The sequence below is a fragment of the Talpa europaea genome, assembly GCF_964194135.1.
Source record: "Talpa europaea genome assembly, chromosome: 9".
In the NCBI taxonomy this organism is placed as follows: Eukaryota; Metazoa; Chordata; class Mammalia; order Eulipotyphla; family Talpidae; genus Talpa; species Talpa europaea.
In genome coordinates this window covers 98493923-98509034 of record NC_140076.1, presented here as the reverse complement: position 1 = coordinate 98509034, position 15112 = coordinate 98493923, and the positions used below count along the sequence as shown (strand labels likewise).

Here is a 15112-nt window from a genome sequence, read left to right as displayed (position 1 = left end):
TACTTATGCTTTTATTTATTTAACTGCAAATGGATTAAAATGTGTATGCCCCAAACGAGTGTAAATTAATTAACATATTTTATATTTTCAGTACACTAACCTTAGAGTTATCAGAGTCATTTAAATAAAGCTAACAAATATTTTCTTTTACACGTTCATTTATGAGCAGTTTATGTGCAACTGTAATTTAAGATATATTTTAATAATTATTCAAATATGTGAGAAGAGGCTTGGTAAAATATTGTCATATGGAAATGAGTAGAAACTAAAGATCATGTTTTATCTTTGTCAAAAGAGATCCAGTAACTTTACTCTTTCATCAGGACATTGTGACAAATGTTTCGCCCAGAATCATCCGGGGGACCACCTCTGGCCCAGTTTATGGCCCTGGACAAAGCTCCTTCCTGAATATTGAGCTCATCAGTGAAAAAACGGCTGCATATTGGTGTCAGAGTGTCACTGAACTAAAGGCTGACTTTCCAGACAATGTAAGTGTGATTTAACGTCTAAAACAAAAAGAATTGGCATAAGTTGGTGAATGTTTATTTAAACATCCAATTCATAGGCTTATAAATATTAATGTGTATAATATATTTTATTAAAGAATCTGCCAGTTGCTTTGCTGATGCACAGAAAGATAAAAAAGAAAGAAAATCTCCAGAACTCATAAAAATCTTCACACTGTGAGGCTTTGTTATAAATGGGTACCATGTAGATGGAAGAAGTATCTACATAAGCAGGAGGAAGAGAAATGAAATACTCATTTTATTGAGTTGGTTTTTACTGTATATGGTTAGTATTTATGAAGGTGATGACCTTCGGAAGATATTGCTGACTATAAATCATTTTAAATATAAACCTAAGGCAGAAGCAGCATAACTTCTTATATCGTTTATTTATATTTTTTCAATGGAAAATAATCTACCAAATAATTTTAACACCCCTATACTAAATAAGAAGACTCTCTTTCATAAAACCTATCATGTAAAAAAAAAAAAACTTTTTTTCTTTTAATGTGCACAGACCTTACAGTAAATTCAAGCTTATGTATATTTCATTTCTATTTAGATCTTTATGTGTTGCCAATAGTTTTTAAATCTATAGGTCATATTTTCCCTTCAATAGTCAATTAGCATTGTCCTTAATGTCATTCACTCATTTTCTTCTGCCTTTCCCTCTTTCTTCCTGCTCCTTACATTTCAGCTGTGCATGTGCATGCACATACACACACAAACACACTTCTCTGTCTCTCAAAGAGTTGATGGTGAATGGGGCAATGTGTGTGTTTATATTGTAGAAAATATTTTTTCTTCATTGTTCTTTCAAAATGAGAGAACACAAAGTAGTTTATTGACATATTAAAATCTAATATAACTTGTGAATAATAGCCCACAAACTGAAAAAATAATATTATACAAAAGAAATTTAAATATCATGCTATTGCCAAACCCATCAAGTTTTTTGTTTGTTTTAGAAATCAAAAAATATTTCAAAATTCCCTTATATCTTGAAACAAAATATAGTCACATAGAATATACCTTCCTTAAGTTGACCCCTTACAATGTGAAGGAAGCCATCAAGACCCATCTAGAAATCTGATGTTCCAGTTATCTTTATTTTCACATTATATAATCAACTTTAATAACAATTACATTGAATTTTATTTTTTAAAGGACCTATCTCTCTTGGGAAACTTTTCTTTGAATGTCAAAAACAATGTGGTCAACCACAAAAAGAGTCTTTAATGTAACTTTAATCTTGGTTTATATGCTTAAGGTACTGTGCTAGTTATCAATAATGAAATACAACACTAATAATAATCATAATGAAAACAACAGTAATAAGTATGAGCATTCACATAATATTCACTCTGTGCTAAGCATAGTTATATATTATGCATTTTAACACTCATTCACTCTTTCAACAACTTTATAAGATAGGTGTTATTATTTCCTCCATTTCATAGCCGGGGAAATTGAGGCACAGAGAGGGTAAGACCTTGTCAGAGTTTACACAGCTAATATATGGTGAAACCAGATTTTGAACTTGAATTTAACTTTTAGTGTCAATGCTCCTGTGTAATAATAGCATTCTCTAGCGATCTGCCTATATTACAATATCATTTCAGGCCATTAAATGTTCACTATTACTTTTTTTTTTAAAGATTTATTTATTTATTTATTTATTTATTTATTTATTTATTTATTTATATAAGTACTGGGTACAGCCAGAAGCACGGGAGGGTGAGAGAATTCACCAGAGCCAGAGCGGGGAGCAGAGCTGGCAGAAGGACCGAAGTACACTGCTGAGGGGAGCAGAGGGCAGCAGGAGAGGTCTGCACACCATGTGGGACCCTCGCCCAGTGGCCAGGGATCGAACCCGCGCTGCAGAGGCTGCGGGCAGCTTTGCAACCCAGCACTCAACCGCTGCACCACCGGGGAGGTCCTCACTATTACTTTTAATGCAATATAAGAACAGTATGAAATATAATTTCCCACATATTACTTCAATAGTATTAGATAATCCAATACATCTTAAAAATATACCCTTTCTGGAAAAAAGTTCATGCGGTAATTTCTCTCCTTTCTTGGGCAGTAGTAAGATGTTATAATAATGCCCTCCAAGAAATGATAGCAGTAGACAAGAAAGCTAAGATAAAACTCTTGCTTTGTGATTCCACAGTCAAGCAGAAAGAAGAGACATTTTTAAATGTTCTTTTCAATTTCCCTGGAAACAATTTTCTTTTCCTATCATGCTTTCTCTTCTGAGAAAACAATGGATGCTTTTCTTGTTTCCAGTTCTTCCATTTAGATTATACTCATTATTCTTTTTCTGAATTCTTAGAACTAATTTTTAACATTTTTACTCCTTATATCAAAGATAGCATTTTAAATACAATTGAAATGGCATTCCCATTTGAACCCATAGAAATCATGCGTGCACCTAGATATTGCCATGCTGAGAGTAGAATATCCCCCACTGTTTTGGAATTACTCTGATGCCAAACCCAATGAGCTGAATGAAAGAAGGTGACCCTTCATTTTCCAAGTTTAATTATCACTCTCACTGGAGTTTTCCCACATCATTCTCAAGTGCATGGCTGCCACCTTTAATGATAGGGATCAGATAATTCAAGTCACTGTGGCAGCTTCTAAGTAAGGCTAACTTTTCTGAAAAAGAAATTGTGCTGGGGGGCATTTTGATCTGCTAATATCAGCAGCTAGTATCTCTGTTTCCAGAATGAGTAGGCACTAGCTGCCCACTTACCAGAGGAGACAACTAGAAGATCATCTTGAATATAAAGGCAAAAAGAACCCCTGAATTATATTTTAAGGGTTTGTTTCTTAACTATCACAGAGTTATAACAAAGCCTACACTTATACTAGACTTCTGCTCGGCTTTCAAGGTTTCCTTTTATTTATCTGTGAATTAAATTTGGCACACTGATCATTGTAGTGACAATTTATTACTAAGAGTTTTTTGTTCCTAAGCTGAGATTTTGTAATGCTTATTATGAAATGTACTGTATAATTAGGGCTTACAGAAATCAATTTTAAGTGAATCCTTTCATTCTACTGCAAAAACCTTAGAAATCATATATTTTAGGCTTGGAAATATGTTACCAAAAAATACTTGCTGCATTTTTGTTTGCATGTACTGAATTAGCAAGCAAAAACTGACATTTTTGATCATCTGTGGCAGCTAAAGTAAGAGTTAGGAAAAAGATGGGGATTAGCATGAATCAAAGTTAGAAAAGGGAGTGATGGCTTTGTGAAAGAAATTAATAGAGGAAGAACAATTGATGTGTAAATACACTTTGATTACAATATATGTTATTTCTCCTGAACCCCTTTCAGCATTGCACAGATAAGTTCAAAATGACTGCAAAGAACTTGCTCTTCATCATCATTCTTGACCAACAGCTTCTATATACAGAGTTCTTGATCTTTTATGTATACCAGGGATTCCTTAGGTAGCTTGATGAAGTCTAAGAGCCTCTACTCAGAATAATATTTTTAAATGAATAATCAGTATTTAATAGAAAGTCTATCATTATTCCATCATGGTTTGTCATTTGTCCCAAGGCAGGATATTTTATTGCCCAGTTCTAACTATTTTGCACAAATATAACCGTTCCTAGAAAACAATACTAATGACTCATTGTAGACTTCTTTTTTTCATTTTTAGCTAACCCTAATTTAAGTTAGAGAACTTTGCAAATAGGAAAGTCAAAGGATTGAGTCAGATTTAGGTATTGTCCCAGCAAGGAGGATGTTCATTGCTCATCAAATCACACCATAATCCCTGCATCGTATTCTTACAGGCTTCACAAAGGCTGACTCAGCAAAAAAAATATTTTCTTTGGAGTATTTGTAATAATGTTCTGCTCATAGGAAACAGGGGAATTTTGTTAGGCAATCCTTTGGAGAAATAAAGTAGAGTAATAGAGAAAAGTGCAATATATGCAATATATTCCAATATATGTATTACCAATTCAGCAATGACCAGCACAAGGTCACTACTTCTGCTTTCTTATTATGGGACTTGGAAAGTCCCTTATAAACAGGAACATCACCTTGGCTTTTCTCATATTTCAAAGAGGATCTTCACCAACAGAAATGTAAGCATCCCTGCAATGGAAGGATCCTCCTTTGCTCCCACTGGAGTTTTTTGAGCTTGCCAAGTCCCTGTTTCTGTCACTTTCTATGCATTCCTATGATAATTTATTTTAAATAAATTAGGGTACTTTTATAGCAGGTATTGAAGAGAAAGTTAATATATTCTTCAGGAAACTCTTCTGTTCTTTGCACCAGAGCTCAAGTAGTGATTTTCTAATTATTGTTCATGAATTCAGAGGACACATGTATGCAAATCCCATCCTCCCTTCTTTGCTAAAATCCAGAAGATTATTTAATGACATTACTATATTGATTTCCAAAAAGAGCCATCTAGTCTACAAAAAATTAATCACAACAGTAATGGAAATGTGAAAAGTTAGAGTAGGTGTGGTAAAACAATGATTGCTCAGTCATTCTAACCAATCAGTTTCATTTCTCTAGAATTTATAGTTTAAGGGCTAAAGATTTGGGATTTAGGGTCAGAATGGATTTGGATCTCAAAACCTCATCTGACTTGCAATTTATTAACACTGTCACCTTCAGCATCCTCATCTGTGTAGTGATAATGCCTACTCTCAGAGGCAGGTATAAAAATTAAATGAGATATTTGTGTAATATGTGTGGCATGTTACAATTATTCACAACTAGAATTTATATTGTTTAGAAAACCTTTATGTATTTAGCTTTCCTTTCAACTTAAAATAATTTGTATTCATATAATATTCTCAGAGGGAGATTTAGTAAGCCAAAGGTAGCAGAATGTTAATAGCCATTGAAGTATAATGTCCAATTGATTTTCAAAACATTTCTGATCTAACAGTTTATATACGAGACACTTTTTCAGAAATAATTAACAAAAAATAAAGACTAATTTACTAAATATGCTTCTTAGTGATTCTTCAGAACTTGAGTTCATTACATGTCAATTAGCATGTAAAGACCAATGTTTTATTCATTATACTTCCTTGCTTTTATGTCATTCGTTCATTTGAATTAACAGCTTCCAATTAAAACAAAACTTAAATGATGGATGATATTTTCTTGGTGTCAGCATAGAAGCAAAGAAAAATTGAAATATGTTTAATTCCATAAAACAAGAAGAACCAAAATTAATGAGAATTCATAATATAGTTCATAGTACTGCTATTGTTTTCTGGCTTCATGTAGTCAGATATTTTCGTAAGGTAGGCTATTACTAGCTCTTAATAGAAAATATTAGCTATAAGCTAGATAGAGAAATGGGGACTGAATTTACTTTCTCAACTGAAATAGCAACATTAAAAAACTAAAAAATATACAAAACAACAGTTTTAAAGATTTAGAACATCAGGCAATAAGAACAAAGGTCATTAGAGATGAAATACAAAGGAGATTGGCCCTACATTGCCCCAGAAAGGTTCCAGGCTACATAATTGGCAATAGAAACCAGAGATTTTCCTGAGTTAAGGAGATCGAAGTGATACTAGTGAGATCCAGAAAACTAGAATTCACAATATAGTGCACCAGAATGTGGATGGCTGCATGCAGAGAGACCTCCAGAGATCTTCAGAGGAAATCTTGAGTATCCAGCAGAGTAAAGATCAGCTCATGCATTCACTTTACAAGATAATACAATAAATTGCAAGAGAGTACAAAAAGAACTTTCCTGGTGGATTGGAAACAGTAGTATTTAGTGCTTATATATATTTGGGAATACTGACTTTTCCTGCCAGCTAGACTAGAACACTAATGATTCACAATTAGCTCTAGGTTTCCCAATGGCTTGGTCATGTCCAACAAACCTTAAAAGCCAGACCTGAAAGGATTAAAATGTTTCTAAGTAATGTAGCTGCAACGTAGAGCAAAACTAAAGAATGTAAGAATTCAAAAATATCTAGTACTAAATAACTTTATAAAATTCAGTGTCTGACATCTGGTTGAAAATTCCCTTACTATGTAAGCAAATAGGAAAATATATCCCAAAATAAGAGGAAAGTCAATTAAAACTGTGCCAGAATTGTGCAACGTTAGCATTAGTAGGAAAATACATTAAAACATATTGTATCTATATTACATATGTTCAAAAGCTAAGTGAAGACTTGAAAGATAAATAAGAGACCTAAATCAAACTTCTAGGCATGATCACTATAATAAATGGAAGGAAAACTGGAAGTTATTGATAGAATATTTGTCATTGCAGAAAAAAAATGACTGGTAAATTCAAATCTGTACCAATAAGAATTCTAAATAATGTAACACACACACACACAGAGGGAAGGAAGAGTAAATGAGAAAGATCATATACCATCAGGACAAACTTATACGCACTGAAATTCCCACAATTTGAATACATAATGTTCCAAACACTCTCAATTTTACTTAAAATGATAAATGCCCCACCTATACCTGGAAAAAACTAGATCAAAAAAGAAAATAAATTCCAAGTATGAGAAATGTAATGGGAACTAAACAAAGGTAGTATATCAAAATAAGATTAATCAAAGCAATGATAAAGAAATAATCTTAAAAGCAGCCTAAGACAAAAATATATTCCATATGGAAGAACAAATATAAAGGTCACTTCTGTGATTTATCATCAGAAAGAATACAACAAATTTAAAGTGCTAGGGGAAAAAACAACAACAAATTTAAAGTGCTAGAAATAAAACAAAAAATCTAGTATTTTGATTTCAAAATTCATCAATATCTTTCAAACATACTAATACTATCCAATACAAGACAGTGCAATACAATACAAAAATAAATGCTTTCCAATATAAAATTACTGAAAATATTCATGTCTGGGAGGGCTGCAGTACCAAAAATGTTTTAGTCAGAAGAAAATGATGCCAGGTTGAATTATAGAACTGTACAAAGGAATGAAGACCACAGAATTTGTAACTATGGGAAAATTCATAATTTTTTCTTATCATTATACTCACTTTAGAAGATAATTGGTTGTTTAAATAAAAATACAACTGGTGTGTGAGTTCTTAGCATTGTAAAGGTAAAATATAGAGCACTAGTACCAAAGCTTTGAGGAAATAATGAAAGTATACTACCGTGAACTCTTCAAACTTATATAAAGTTTCATATCACATGATGTAAAAGTCTATCACAAATGGACTGTGATAATGTAAAGATGTGTAATCTAAGCCCTAAACAACAGCTAACATAATGTGCAAAGTGTTGTAACTTTTTAAGCAACAATAAAAGTATAACATAAAATCATCAAAAAAAAGAAGGAAATTAAAAAGAGATCAGACAAAAGTGAAATTATATAGTATGGTGATAGAGTTAAACCTAACCACATCAATAATGACATTAAATGTAAATGGTCTGAACACCTCAATTATAAGGCAGAGATTTTTAGATTGAATAAAATAACAAGATTCAACTGAATGTCGCTTACCAGAAAAAGTTTTCAATATAAAGACACAAATAGGAGGAAAAGGAAGCTATGAGAAAAGATATAACATGCTAGCTATAATCAAATAAAATCTTATTATATTAGCAGCAAAGTAGATATTAAGGAATGTTACCAGGGAAAAATGATAATTTTATGATGAAACTTTCAGTTCATCCAGAAGTGATAACAATCCAAAATGTGCAGTTAGTAACAGAGTTTCAAGATGTACATAGGAAAAAGGGGCAATGGAAAACTTAAAATTACCGTTGGAGATTTCCATACTTACCTGTCAGTAATCAATAAAAGAGTGAGGCTATCAAAATTTTAAAAACTTCTATTAACACATCTAATGTCATTTATTGGACATGCTATTCAATATCAACAGAATACACACTCTTTTCAAATATTTACATAGCATTTAATATTATGTAAACTAGAAGAGAGAAAGGATAGACTAAATATTCATAATTGTCTCCTTTGTCTACCCATGGAAACATTTACTCTGTTAATTTAAAAGTAATCATAGAATAAAAGCACCACTGTTTTTAAAGAGACATAAAAGTGAGAGGTAATATAAGCTTTATTTCATATAAGAGACTATATGCATTATAATAATTTTGTCATTTGCTACTTATTTTAATTGTTCTTTGTGTTGCTGATTCCAATAACCTTTTATCCACCAGCTTCATTTTTTGTTACTAATCATTTTGTTCTTTTACTTTGTACCTTACATTGTACCCTTTTTTTTATCCCAGAGAGTTATTTTTTACAAGTAACTAATTTCTTATGTTTCCCCTTAGACATTTACTTGAATGAATTGCCTTAATTCTTAGAATAGTTTAAAAAAAAAAAACTAAATACTTAATCAGTACTGTTTAATAGTTACTTAAATAACTTTTCCTTTTTAAACCAATATTGATAGCAGGGTAACTGATTTCATTTAAGCAAAATTAAAGATTATATCTCTGATCCAAAAGTAACCCAATTAATTATAAGTTATCTAAAAGGAAAATGATTATGGAGGCATTGAATTACTAATTTAATCAATAGGTAAATGTAACACTCTTAAATATTCACAAAGAGATAGACTTTGATAGAACAAACATGTTCTGTCATAAATCTGGAATATATATGGGCAACTTGTAGTTATTTAATATCATGTAAGGAAGATTTAAAGATACAATCATATTTTTAGCTTGCTCTGAAATGCAATTTTTACTCCTTTTTACACAAGGTGTATGTTTCATAACCATGTTAGAGAGAACAGGGAAGATTTTGAAAAGGAGAAAATGGGGGAAAAAAGAATAAAGCAAGTATCTTTTGACAATGAATCCTTTTCTAATATATTCCCTGAGTCCTAAGGAAAGCAAAACAAACAAGAATTGATAAAGGGGTTTTGTGAATTCAAAACATAACTTGCTAATTTTGCATAGCCTTTTACAGTAAAGAAATGTGTGTATCTCTGTTGATCTCACAATATCCTTGTAAAATAGGCATGCATATAATCCCTATTTCATGGTAAAAATCTGATATCCAAAATGTGTAAGGTATGCAATTTGCTTAGTATCTTTCTCAGACCTTAATTGGTACAATTTTGAATTGATAACAGAATGTCTGACATACACATAGTCATAATAAGAAAATATTTTTTATTAATCAGGTATCAGTATTTTAAAATGTGCATTATTTACTTTTTCTTTTCACCTGGCGTTTTTTCCCCTTTTGGTGAAGGTGCTAATGATAAGAGAAATGGGAAAGGTAATCAGCCAGAGGGAAGAGAGGAATCAAAGACCTAGATAATTCACAAACTGGAAAATGAACTCCTAACTAATCAAGACTACATTGTAAATAGGATAGAAAGAATTTATGCTTGCCTGGTATTGGCCTGAATAGCATGTGTACCCTTCAAGAGAAGTATTTGTGAATTTCAAAGTTAGCTATATTTTTCCCAGTGGGGTATTTTTCTTCAATTAATTAGCCATTGTATACATGAAACAAAGAAAAACATCATTAAAGTCATTATTTTGAAGATTTATTTATTTATGCGTACAAGCACTAGGGTACTGGCCAGTGGTGTGGGTGGGGGGTTGAGAGGATTCACCAGAGCCAGAGCGGAGAACAGAACAAGCAGACTAACTGAAATACACTGCTAAGGGGAGCAGCAGGCTAGTCAGGAGAGGTCTGATGTGCCATGTGGTTAGTTCCCTGGCTGGCAGAGGGATCGAACTCATGCTGCAGAGGCTGCAAATAGCTTCACAGTGCTGTGCTGAACTACTTGTGGCACTAGGGAGGCCCTAACGTCATTTTTGAGGTGGACATTTCACTTTGCATGTTGTTAAAAATGCCAAGAGCATTAATAAGGAATGAGTTAACTTTATTAATATTGCTTTTTCAGGGAATTTCTGATCTATATACTGATCACCCAAAAGGAAATTTTCTGTACTATTTCATTCATGTAAAATTGAGGGAAGTAACTAGATTGACTAATCTCTCCATAATAAATAATTTAACTTTATGATGCTTTTTGCATTTTAATATTTTTATAATGTGTTCTTTAAATCTCCCAATATTAAAAGGATCAATGATTACTTTATGCCTGAAATAACTTAAATTGGAATATAAGAAGGGGAGGGGAATGCCCTCATATAGGAAATTAATACATTTATATACTGGAAAACTATGTAGTAAGTTTTTAAATGAGTGATTGGAAATCAACATGACAAAAAACATAATAATAATGGATGTTGTTGCCCAGGCTATACTTAAATTTCAAATACTTTACATTTTAAATAATTGGATGCATAGTATTCAACTTGAAGTTCTTGTGATAAATTTTACAACTCAAGAGTTGTTGCCTTATCTCTGCTTAACACCTGCCAAGACCTTCCCAGTTCAAACACAAACCAGGACAGATGTGCTGTAGTTAGACTATGACTTTGAAGTTAGTCAGGACTTCTGCTGCTAGTTAGGATGTAAGAAAGTTACTAGAGATTACTGCTCCCTCCTTAACAATCAGAGCAAAGTATGGATAAGCTGCAAAATCAGAACATAAAACCCACATCAGAGATCTCAAAATACAAACAAACACACCTAAATGAACCAAATCCCAGGAAATCATAGATTCTCTGAATGGTGAAAATTGGATGGAGGTCACCAGAGAAATCAGTGAAATTTCAAAGAACCTTTAATGTTTGTGTTTGGAATTGGGTGATGTATGAGATTTCCAAGGAGAACAAGTAGAAAACTTGTTAGCATTTAACAACCAAGTCTTCCCCAGGTAATTTCATTGAGTTCTCTACCAAATGTTGGGCCAGGGAAGCACTGAAAGGGATTCTCTCTAAGGGAAGAAACATCTCCAGTTAAAAAGGTAGAAGCCTCTGAAGAATGGGCCATGGAAAGAGACTTCAGAGAAATCTTTTCAAGGTATCCTAGGCATTTTCTAATGCCACGATTCTTTTGAAACCTTGGGGAAGGGAAGCTTAGCAGAAAGGTATTACTAAGCACAGAAAGACAGTGCTACATTAAACTATTTGGCATACGATCAAAATTTACAGGACATGGGAAAAATATTGTGACCCTGGATGCAGGGTATTTGTGTGTGTGTGTGTGTGTGTGTGTTTTCTATAGAAGGAAATCCTATTGATAGAATTGGAGTGGTTAAATTGAGAATTTAAAATTACCATGACAAACATGGGAAAGACAAAAAGATCTAGTGACAAAAGCATTAAGAGAAAGATGTGGAATGCTATCAGAGGGATGTAAACTATTATAAAGAGATGCCAGCGGAAAAAAATGAAGAATACTGTATCCAAAATGAAAACTTCATTGGATAGATTTGAGGGATACTGGACATACTAGAAAGAAGACAGTGAATTGAAGAAAAAGTAATGGAAATTACCCAAGCTGAAAAATTGAAGAAAAACATGTCACAATGTCCGATATTGCCAACATTCATGTAATTGAATCATATCAAGTGATAAGACAGAGATTCAGGCACAGTTATCAATTCAAACCATCATGTTAAAAGTGGTCCTCTGTTCAAAGCCCCAATTGTATGTATTAATTTTGGAAATATTGCTTTATATTTTATTCTATCAATATTTATTTAATATGTACTAAAAGCCAGGCACAATTTGAGAACATAATGTTGAACTATAGAGGATCCTTCACCTCATGCCTCATTTCTTCTCTACAGTTTAAGTTTCATGAAGAAAGGAAACTTTTTTTTTTTTATCATTTACCCCTGAATCTCAACTTTCCGGGACAGTAGCTGGTGCATCATAGAAATGAAATATTTATTAGGAAAAAAAGAAACAAAGGACCTCCCTGGGGGCACAAGGGGTTAAGCACAGCGCTGTGAAGCTACCTGCAGCCACTGCAGCATGAGTTCAATCCCAGGCTGGCCAGGGAGCTACCCACGTGGCGAAGCAGACCTCTTCTGTCTCACCCGCTGCTTCCCTCAGCAGTGTATTTCAGTAGATCTGCCTGTTCTGCTCCCCACTCTGTCTCTGGTGAATCCTCTCACCCCTGTATCTCTGACCTACACCCCAGCTCTTGTATGCATAAATAAATAAATCTTTAAAAAGAAAAAAAGAAAAAGAAATCATTCTAGGGATCAGATCTAAAGCATCATCTTATGTTGTCTCTCTGCAGATTAACAGGCAAAAACTTCTAAGTCTGTTCTTTTATAAATTGTTTCTCATTTTTTCTTTCCCTAACCCCTATGGACCACTTTTTTTGCATTCTCAAAGGAATTGATTCATATATAAGCAATCTTTAGAGCTGCAAAAAAGTATTTAGATGTAAACTAGACTTTTAATAAGAGGAGCTAAATATAGAGGGAGGATAAACATCCTCTATAATGGATGCATCACTCTATCCTGTAATAATTTGCACATAAATCTCTTGCTTCCAGTCTGTGGTTTCTTGGTAGTCTTAAGACCATGTCCCTTGCTTAGACCTTTTCAACTGTTTATCTTTCATTTATATCATAACATTTTATTAAATTTCAGGTGGAAGTGTTCATTTCTTAAAATTTTAATAAGCTCTAAAAATCAGCTATGTTATTAAGGCATATGCAATAAAAGTTTCTTTTTTAAGGCAACTGTCAAAATACCTTATTTAAATTATAATTCTTATTTAAAATTCATGTCTGCTAGACCCTGTTGACTGAACCTAAGAAACAGGTGTCCAAATCTGTCAAAATCTATCAGTGACTAATAAAAATAGAATATATCAAATCACACTATAGTGTTCTCCAAGAGTTTTATTCCATTCTCATCATTCTAACTAAGGAACTTTTTTATATATCTGTAGTTTTCAGATTTATGTTAAGATTTACTCCCAGTCATCACAAGAACAATCCTCTAAACTTAGAGCAATAAATAATAATAGAAAAAAAATAGCAATTGCCATTCTTCAACATTCTCAGTAAACAACTGAATTGTTAATCCTAGAGTCATTGCATGATAGAGAATCTTGGAAACATTAATTATCAAGCATATGATACAATATGTGTATTTACTCTAGAAAAGTTGAAGGTTAGAGATATTGGCCTCAAAGTAGTATAAACCAGTGATCAATTTGTCCATATTTATCATTAATAAATGTTAATATTGATAGTTTATTAATTTATTATTATTCCTCTTTTTCTAAATACATGTTTTTGGTTATAGCTAGCCTCTGCTCTCCTGCCACCAAATAAAGTGTACCAAAGAGAATAATATTAAAGCTCAGGGCCTCCTCGGTGGCGTAGCGGTTGAGCACTGGGCTGCGAAGCTGCCCACAGCCTCTGCAGAACCAGTTCGATCCCCGGCTGCTCCCCAGCCACTGGAGGAGGGTCCCACGTGGCGCACAGACCTCTCCTGCCACCTGCTGCTCCCCTCAGCAGTGTACTTCGGTCCTTCTCCTTCTGCCTGCTCTGCTCCCCGCTCTGGCTCTGGTGAATTCTCTCACCCTCCCGCGCTTTTGACTGTACCCAGTGCTTGTATAAATAAATAAATAAAATATTAAAAAAAGAATAATATTAAAGGTACACATTCTGATAGGTTATCAGGTACTCATCCTGATATGTTATCATCCTGAATTATACGATTTCAATATCTATTACAGTGTCATAATTATGAGCTCATTACTTATAATGTACTATTATTGTGCCATTGCTTTGCTGAATAATAGACATACTTTATCATGAATGCTCATCACAATTTTAAACTGTAGGTATGCTCCTCCCCTTACAAAGGTAGCAACTAGCCGTCAAAACTAAAGTAACATACCAGGATAAATGTTCTAGAAAGTGGCAAAATCAGGAATTAAACTGTAAACTTCACAGTCTTTATACATAGGACAGTTACTTGTAACATCCACCTAATCATACCCTCAAAACAAAAAACAAACATACACCAAAAACAGAAGAAAAATGGGAAAGATATAAATTACAAATCACTTCGGCAAATATTCTTTCTCTTCAGGATTAAAGCAAATTTATTTTAAAATTATTTCTTATATAAAATCATCAAATCATTTGATTTGACAATCAACTTATGTGAAAGAAAACAAATTATAAGGCATACTAATCTTTGCAATCATACCTTTTATACAGTTATATTAACTCAGATTTACCAAGATGTATATCAAGTTCTACTGATTAATAGTTTGAACTGAACATTTAACATTTCTCTGGGTAGTTATAAAGGCTGCATAATAATTTGTATTATGTCTGCCAATATCCAAATTTGTGTTTGAAGTCCCCATCAAAAAATTGCTCACTATTTTACCACTTAAGCTCTTAAATTTTCCTGAGCTGATATTTTGATATCATTTGCATTGTTGCAAAATTTTCTAAATGCTTAAAAATTTTTAATACCCTACTTACCCAATATTCTGTCAACAAAATAAGTCATTTCTCAATCCAAATTAATGCTGCAGTTGAATCATAACCATATGCACATTTTGAAATAAAACCTTCCTTACTGGTACTCACATGAACAAACTTAAAAACACCTACACATTATCAAAAAAAAAAAAATTTAGAACTTGCTGGTTTTTGAACAAAATGTTAATTTTCAAATTACATGAATCATTTATTTATGTAAGAGATGCTATC

The 15112-nt window shown here is 32.8% G+C and overlaps 1 protein-coding gene across 1 annotated transcript in view; it reads left to right on the top strand.

Annotated features, from left to right (window-relative positions):
• Positions 1-15112, top strand: part of DPYD (dihydropyrimidine dehydrogenase) — a gene marked incomplete at both ends in the record, with an annotated part of 741074 nt that overhangs the window by 428730 nt on the left and 297232 nt on the right. Inside the window, one exon of the mRNA XM_084242233.1 lies at positions 324-488. Within this exon, the coding sequence (XP_084098359.1) occupies positions 324-488 (165 nt within the window). The remainder of the gene's footprint in view (positions 1-323; positions 489-15112) is intronic.